Below are 8,431 nucleotides of genomic sequence, written 5' to 3' on the forward strand. Positions count from 1 at the left end.
CCACTCCCAAAAGATTCAGAGATCACCTTTGTTAGTGTCTCGGCTGTTGTCCCTTTCTCCTCTCCCATCTACTTTTAAAACATTCCTCATAAGGTCAGCCACTAAGTTCTAAAGATGTCTGTAAGTTAAAACAATTTCCCCTTTCAGACACACAACTTTTCCTTCTTCCAACTGATCAAAACAGAAGATGTCAGAAGTTTATTTTCAAGGTATTATGAAGTGGCAGAAGCACCCCTTCATCTATTGTGTTAACCCAACCCCAGCGAGAATAGATCTGTCCATGGGGAGAGGGCAGAACATCTTGGTAGGAAGCCAGCTGCTCAGCTAAGCCCCCCATGAAGAAGCCTACAAGTGGGGAGGAAAAACATTATAGTGCCATGTGTACACAATCACTTGCTGTAGCTTACAGCACCCATAAGAAACCACTCTCCTCTGACCCAGGAAGCTGCTGTTCTGCCTCACTGAGCAAGCAGCAGCTTTCAGGACTACAGGAGCTAGTGCAGCAGGCCAACATCAACTCCTGCAGGCACATAAGACCTCCCCGTCAAAGCCTGTCCCAAAAGGTGCTTATTCCCACTGTCAGTTTCCCCAGCAGCACCTCCAAGGAATGTCATTATCAAAAGATGAGGCGTTTCCCATCAGCTGGGTTTTGCTCCATAGGACAATACGGACATTTCAGCCTGCAAAAAAAGATAGAGAGATTAGAAAGGGCTTTGAGTCCTGGCCAGCCACAAGTTTTACACAAGTACCACTATGAAGAAAGGGGAGAGAGGCCCTTTCTGTGGCCTCTCCCAGGATTGACCAGCAAATCGCAAGACCACAGCTCCACTGTGCACCTCTCTTGCCTCTGGATTGGTAAGAAGAGGATCAGTTTTGACCTGGGGGGCTTCAGGTGCAGATCCTTACCTTAGCAACTACAGGAGGTAGTGCTAGGGTTCTCACTACAGCTGATATAGTGCTACCCAGCAGAGGGCGGCAGACAATGCTGATGAAGTATAGTGGTGGTAATCCCAAGAAACTGAATAAAGGTGAGGAATCTGACTTTCTACATCCTTCTAGGAGTCTGGGCATCCTACAGTATTTCTCTGTGGTTACAGAACAGCCTGGTGAATGTTCAATAGCGTGTATCTGATTTTTAGATGGGTTTATCATCCAACAGTTCTCAGAATTTCAGGCAACGATATTATTTGGTAAGTATCACTCACTTCCCCCCATTGATGAGTTTGTTCAGAGCATCGCGAGAGATGACATGTCCACAGATGAGCTTAATGGGTGGGTTGGAATCTGTCGTCTGCTGGCGCAAGATAGGGCACGCAAAGACCGAATGATACCAGCACTTCATCCCCAACTCGATCTCAATCTGTTAAGAGTAACAGGAGAATCAGCCTCCTCGCTGCTTCTTCCTCAAGGAGTTTTCCACCCACAACCTACAGGCCCTCCATCACGACCCCCTTTCCCAGAATGGGTCAGGCACTCACAGGCAGCTCATCCTTGTGGCTCCAAACACCTGTGCACTGTCTCTGCTCTATCACAGCCTTGATGTTCATCAGCACTGGTAGTGCTACACATCCCGCAGCAAAGCTGCAGAGAGAGAGAGAGAGAGAGCGCTCAGCACTGCCCAGCCCAGCCCCCCATCCCATCCCACATCAGGCTTTACCTGACACTTAGGGGAGACTCCACTGAGAGGCCCAACAGGGCACAGGCATCACGAGTGAAAGTCTCACAAATCTCAGTCCAGTGGCTGTCATCTAGCAGGTGCCTGTATGGAGAGTTCTTTAGGCCCAGGCGTAGATATACCAGACTGCCCATCATCACCTGAATCTCTAGGTAGCAAGATACAGGAAGTGCCACTCACATTAACATGTTTTTGCTAATGTAATACTCTGTCCTGTGACCAATTCTGAGTAACAGATTTGTCCCATTCACTGGGCCAAATCAGTCTCAAGCCAATAATTCCCTTGTTTTCAGGCAAGGGAACCCCACATCTTCCTCTAGTAAAAGGGGAAGCTTAAAAAAACTTTGGTGCCAAAGAGCTGCCCTTTAAAGGCCAAACTTGGTAACTGACTCCACTGGACCTAATAAGGTCCAGATAAATTTGACCCATCACAATGCCTGATGAGAAAAGCCGGGACAGTATTTCTTACTGGAAGACATTCTGGCGGAATAGATGTAACAGCCTCACCTTGCTGGTGTAGGTGAGCAAAAGGCTGGAAATGGCGAGCATAGCTCAGGGCCTCCAGCTCCTTGCCTGGACCACCAGCAAGAAGTCTGATGAAGTGGAGTCGATGTAGCCGGAACTCTAGAGAGCTGTTCAGTTCTGCCAGCTGCTGTCTGTGAAATATTGCCCAACTGGGCAGAGGACATAACTTCTTAGAACCAGAAAGAGAACATGATGAAGCAGTTGTTATACCAAGAAGATGAACTTCAAAGTATATATTTACAGAAAAGCTTTCTTGGGGCAAGTAGAGAATGCTTGCAATGTCCTCCTCATGCTCGGGCTTACAAAGCTTGCAGAGAGACGAAGGAGAGAGGCCGAGAACAGTATTCACTGTCAGGTACAAATATATTCTGGACTTTGTGAAGGGTCAGAACCAGTGGGAGAAAGGCAAGCACAAGTTCTCAATGCTTGTCCAAGCACAAAGAGAAGGGGGGGATGAGCCCCCTAGAGGTTTATCTCCTAGACACAAGCTATGGTGTAGGTCCAGGCTAGTGTTTCCATATGTGCAAGCAATTTCACCCTCAAAGCATGATTTTCTTGTAGGAGGCAGGAAAGTCATGCTTTCCAGCAGAAATCCTTGCACAGACAGAAATGTTAGCCTGGATCCAATCCTTTTCAAAGACCCTTGTCTTAAAGCATATGCTCAGCTCCACAACCACTTTGTGGGAAATACAGAAGGAGGGAAAACAATACTCAGAAAAAAAACTACACACAAATGCTACATTCTTACCTCAAGGCTGGCTCCAGGTCCTGTTTGTGTAGAGCTTCTAGTATGCTGTTAAGTTCAAGAAATGGCTTCTTGAAATCTACATCTACATTCATGGTGGATTCCTGTGGACAAAAAAAAAACCTAAAAGTTGAATGGGGACACACCTCCATCCCTTTGACAAAGAAGCAGAGCATACAATAGGGGAACAGAAATATTCCCAGAGTGAGCTTCAAGTAAAGTTCCCTACTTTGCAGGCAAGAAATACAGTCAGCTGTATTTCACAATAAAGCCGGCCAGCAGGGTCAGGCTGCTGTTTCCCTTGCATTTGTAGGCCAGATACAGAAATGTCCAGCAGAACTCTTGTGTCGGTGCAAACCAATGGTCAATAAGCACAGAACAATGCAGCGCTATGCCCATCAGTTTAGCATACCATACAAGGGCTATTTGTACTTGTATCTCCTTTAATCCCAGTACCTGACAAAGCTCCTCAGCCACTCCAAGCATCCCTTGTTGGTAAAGGTGTTCTATAATAGCCAGCACCAGGATCTGCTTCTCTTGGGACTCCCAGACCATTGCAGGAACAATGCCACATAAATCCGCATCAAAATTCTGGAAGAGTGAGGGGGGGAACAGCCATTCCAGAGTGCTATCAGGAAGCCCCATTAGCAGTCCATTTTTCAAACCCCAAAACACAGATGTGGGACAATTTTTTTCCAGTGCTTCCCCCCCCCCTAAATAATAATGAAGGGATGCCACTGCCAGTACAATATTAAGCAAACTCGGCAGTTTCAAAGTTGCAATTCATGGTTTTCATGTGATTATTCCTTCTGTGATACATGTATGTTTTATAGATTTCTAAATGGGGTGGGGAGAGTAACAAAACCACAAATAGATACAACCCAAATAAAAATCAAGTTATGATGGTTGGTTTTCAAGTAACATGGTTGGTTTTAATTTGACCAGCATTGCCAAAACTAAAACTCTTATTTATATGTCTCTCCCACATGGTAGAAGGGATATTGTAATCACCAATTTGATATGGAACTGACAAGTAATGCAAATGATGCTACAAAGAACAACAGTGAAACAGAGGTACCCCAGTGACCTCCATGGAAGAAAGTTAATATTGTTGAAGGAGATGGACAACCGTGTTCACAGAATAACATGCAGTCCTTTGAGTATGCTAAAATTATTGTGCAAATAGCCTTCAGTGCCTTCAGTTCCCCCCTTAAATTTAAACAATGCAAGGGGAGTATATACTACAGTGTGTTTAAATTTTTACAAACATTTTCTCAAGAAAAATAAGTTTCTGCATAATTTTTAAAATGTGTTTATACACGGCATTTCAAGTATTTGTTGTGAAAAAGATACAAAGTTATCATGGGATACCTTTAAAATTTGTTTACTAAATACAAATAAAAATACACATGCTAAAACACATCACACACTGTTTAAGGCACGGGAAAAAATTTCCAGTTCAAACTTTTCTGAAAGTAAACCTTATATCATTAGCACAAAACAATAATCTACTTCCTACCAGCATTGAGTTGCATTATGTTACTGGCCAGAAATCACAGCTTATAGGCTCAAAAATGTCAGGGACCCCTGGTCTAGTAAATCCTCCGCTGTTTTCAACTCATATCCCTCAGCCTCCCCAAAACAAAATCCCTTGAATCAAAATTTAAGTGAAGGATGGTAGTGACAGGGAAACAAAACTTGTTCAGCAAATACAAAGCACACAGTTATGTTTACTTCACATGATGAATTGCAGTTTGGACAATCTGATTTCTTGGAACAAAGTTTGATATTCCCTCATGCGGAATTCTAGATTTCTGTGTAATACACACGGGGAAAGAAAATAATTTTGGCACCTAGCAGAATACAGAAACATCTTTCTGCCTGCACAGCAACAGGCTATTCTGACTGCAGTGTGGGTGCTACTGAAATAAAAATAGTGGGATAAGAAGATATGGATTGCTCCCAATCACAATGGCCAGTGCTTCATGAATGAGATACTTGTTACATGACTGAACAAAAGCTTACATTTCCTTCTAAAAACCTAACTACACAATACCTGATTTGGTTCCCATCTTGTTCTTGAAATCCAGAGCTAAGCTGATTAATATACTCACCCTGTCAATTGCCTTGCCCACCCTAGAAATACTGCTGTGAATGTCTTTGTGATCTGAAGCTAGATTCTGCACAGTGTCCTTGATCTTCTTACAGCACTGGGACATTACCAGGGACAGCGTGGCAGACAGAGGTGTCCGTTGCAAGGCTGCAGTAGGAGAAAGCATTTAGATTTTAAGTGGGAGGGGACATCGCTGAGTGGTAGAGCATCTGCCTGGCACGCAGAAGGCCTCATGTTCAATCCCCAGCATCTCAAGTTAAAAAGACCAAATAGAGGAGATGTGAAAGACCTGTACCTGAGACCCTGGAGAGCTGCTGCCAGTCTGAGTAGACATAACTGAACTTGATGGACCAAGGGTCTGATACAGTATAAGGCAGATTCATGTAAGGGCAGATGGCGGTACAGTTTACAGGCCCTCACAACAAGACATTTGCTTAACCACAACTGCCATCTGAAAACAGCTTGGTACAACAGTAACCAAAATCTTTTCCCACATGTTTGGAGTAACTTACATTCAACAGGACCAGATCCAATGTATTAGGGAACTAGGAAACACGTTTCCCCACTGTCTGCATAGAGCAGCGGTAAGAGTGGAACCTTACTGCTCACAAATGAATGACAAATACCAATTACAACACAATACAGGAGGAAGAACACCCCAACCAGGCAGGAGACATATTTCCTCTAATCTGCTAGAGAGATCAACACATAGGAAGTGAGCTGCTTCAGTGTTATGCACCACCCCTATTCCCAATCAAGCCTACCAGTGAAGAACCTATTCCCAAACCTTGCTCTCTGTGCCCCCACCTGCAGAGGCGAGACAAGTAGTGACCAGAGATATGGCTTTTTCAGTGCAGGCACCTCTGGAATACCCTCCCCCTTGAGGCTTGCCTGGCATCTGCCTTAATAACCTTTAAGTGAGAGTCCAAAACATTTCTTTATACCCAAACTTTTAAGTGAGGGGTTCCATCTTTTTAGCTATGTTTATAATCTGCTTCTAGCCTGAGGACTGTTTTCTGAATATCATTTTAGGCAGTTTAATGTTCTTTTATTCTTTTTGTATGGCTTATTATACATATTTTTGAATTAAAAATAAGCATGAATATGAGGTGTTGTTTTTGAGCCACGCCAAGCAGGTCTGTGGAGAAGTACTTTAAAATAGATATGCAAAGAGTGTCAGGGCTGTGCCTCCCATGAAAGCACTGAGGCTTGATCCAGCTCATTGTCTTCCACTGGCGGACACTAATAGCAATTTAAGCAGATTACCAACCACTGTACATTATATTTACCCTGAATAAAGCCACATTGACGGCAATGAGCCTCACTCCCGATTTAAGCATGACTCAGCACTGTGGACTCTGAATTATTATTCATAATGGAATAGATCTTGTTTTGAACCAGCTTACCAGCTGGTTCCCGCCCCCTTCAGTTGTGTACAGAAATCGGCCCTGAAGGATATACACTTTTATGCATCTCATAGGGTTGCCAACAGGCCTGGAGAAAGACGTCCTGTCCGTTTAATAGAGGCTTAATGTGTGGAAGCGGGCAGGTGAAGCTTTTCTCGGCATGGAGCACCTAGCAAATAACACCCCATTAATCCTGGATTAAATGGACAGGGCGCCTTTCCCCCCACCCCTCCAGGCAGCTGGCAACCCTAGGTCATCCCAGATTTAGGAAAGCTTATGCTGGGATAAATTTGGTTAGCCTTCAAGGTATCACAGCTCTAATGTGTTTTGTTTTTGGCTCTGAAGAAGTTCGAGAATCCCCCGCCGCTTCCATCCGACGCCTCCCGCCCCCTTGCCGCCCGCGCTTCTGCCTCCGGGGGGGGAGGGGAGGCCCCCCGTACCTGCAGTGCTGAGCTCCTCCCTCAGCTGGCTGACGTAAACCAGCAGCTCCTCCAGGCCTCGCTCGCAATGCTGCCCGTAGCAAAGGAACTTCTGCAGCACTTTGTCCAGCTCCCTCTCCACGCAGGCGCACCGCTCCATTGGCCCGGCCCGCCGGCCTGCTCTGCGCGACCTGGAGGCGGAAGAAGGGCGTTCGATCAACCGCCGGCCTGACGAGGGGGTCCCGCCCGGCAAGGAGCAGGGGCGGCCCGAGCCCGTCGCGCTGGCCGTTGGTCGCTGGCCGTTCCAACGGGGTGGGCGAGGGAAGAAACAGCCGCTGGGAGGACAGCTCGCGCAGGCTGTGCGACAGGAGAGGGGACGCGTGTCAAGGTTGGCTGTGTGAACGTGAGCTCTCGGAGGCTGGGGGTGCCCAAGCTGAGAGGGGCAGGACCCCGGAGACGTCTGCTTGCCGCAAACAAAGCTTGGGCTGAACAGACACTGCCCTCTCGAGAAATCATCCCCCTCCTTTTGGAATGGCACATCCCTTTATTGGTAGGTGTAAGGGCCGGACTGAGCTATTTCGAGGAAAGCGGGGTGGAGAACTGAGAATAAGGGGGAACCAACCTGAGAGTTGTGGAATGAGAGTCCCGGATAACAGGCTGATGTTATGTTTACCGCCGTCTTTCCCCTGATGTAGTCCTGTAGGGGTATAAAGTTCTCTAAGGATGGGGCAAACCATCCTCATTTAGATGGGGTGTGCCTGGAATGAACCATAAACTGGTAGCAGCTGGGTGGAACAAACCATGTGGCTCTGGTAAATTAGGGGGTGCTGGACTGAACCATTTTGGAGCGAATCAGAGCCGCTTCGGCTTCGAGAACCCTGCGTGGAGCCGCCGTGGAGGTGAGGCGGTGTTTTGTCCGCCAGTGGAAGGGAAAGAGATGGATCAAGCCTCAGTGCTTTCACGGGAGACACAGCCCTGACACTCTTTGCGTAGCTGTTTTAAAATGCTTCTGCACGTTTTTCAACTTTAGGAGTCATGGGACCGTAAAAGCCTTTAATAGTGTTGACACTGCATCCCCAGGCAGCGTTTCCATTTAACTGTGTGCGTGTGTTAAGTGCCGTCAAGTCGTTTCCAACTCATGGCGACCCTATGAATCAATGTCCTCCAAAGTGTCCTGCCCTTAACCGCCTTGCTCAGATCTTGCTCTAGTGTATTCTATAAGAGGCTGCTTTCAGAGACAGTCCAGAAACTTCCAGCTGATTCAGAATGTGATGCCCCTGCAGAAGGTGGAGCATATTTAATAGATTAGAGCTCTTTGGGTTTCTAACTGAATCTAAGATGGGGGATGTTGTCATTCCTTAATGCTTAGTTTTAGCCAAAACAAAGATGCCGTGAGCAACCTAGATCCAAGCCTTTAGAAGGAATCCCCCACACTTATAAGAACTGAGAAGTAAATGACCCTGTGGTGCCCATTTCACAGCTGAGAAAGCGAAGGTTGCCAGACTTTGGAAATGCTGCTTTGATGGGTCATTTGATGGTTGTTGCATC

The 8,431-nt window shown here is 46.3% G+C and overlaps 1 protein-coding gene across 1 annotated transcript; it reads right to left on the minus strand.

Annotated features, from left to right (window-relative positions):
• Positions 1-370: 370 nt before the first annotated feature.
• Positions 371-7,656, minus strand: RMND5B (required for meiotic nuclear division 5 homolog B). The gene is made up of 10 exons (XM_056857898.1): positions 7,506-7,656; positions 6,905-7,074; positions 5,060-5,205; positions 3,402-3,536; positions 2,949-3,049; positions 2,183-2,349; positions 1,658-1,823; positions 1,479-1,581; positions 1,206-1,360; positions 371-680 (listed from the first exon to the last, which is right to left on the minus strand). The coding sequence occupies exons 2-10, from the start codon at positions 7,041-7,043 to the stop codon at positions 617-619; spliced, it is 1,176 nt and encodes a 391-aa protein (XP_056713876.1). The 5' UTR covers positions 7,044-7,074; positions 7,506-7,656; the 3' UTR covers positions 371-616.
• Between the last annotated feature and the right edge of the window lie 775 nt (positions 7,657-8,431).

The sequence above is a fragment of the Euleptes europaea genome, chromosome 1, assembly GCF_029931775.1.
Source record: "Euleptes europaea isolate rEulEur1 chromosome 1, rEulEur1.hap1, whole genome shotgun sequence".
NCBI classification, from domain to species: domain Eukaryota; kingdom Metazoa; phylum Chordata; class Lepidosauria; order Squamata; family Sphaerodactylidae; genus Euleptes; species Euleptes europaea.

Bases quoted from the DNA above. Each gene is read 5' to 3' on its own strand.
- RMND5B (XM_056857898.1), bottom strand. From the start codon at position 7,043: ATGGAGCGGTGCGCCTGCGTGGAGAGGGAGCTGGACAAAGTGCTGCAG. The intron at 3,050-3,401 runs GTACTGGGATTA...TTTTGTCCACAG, and splicing joins TGGCTGAGGAGCTTTGTCAG to GAATCCACCATGAATGTAGA. The intron at 2,350-2,948 runs GTAAGAATGTAG...TCCTCTGCCCAG, and splicing joins GACCTGGAGCCAGCCTTGAG to TTGGGCAATATTTCACAGAC.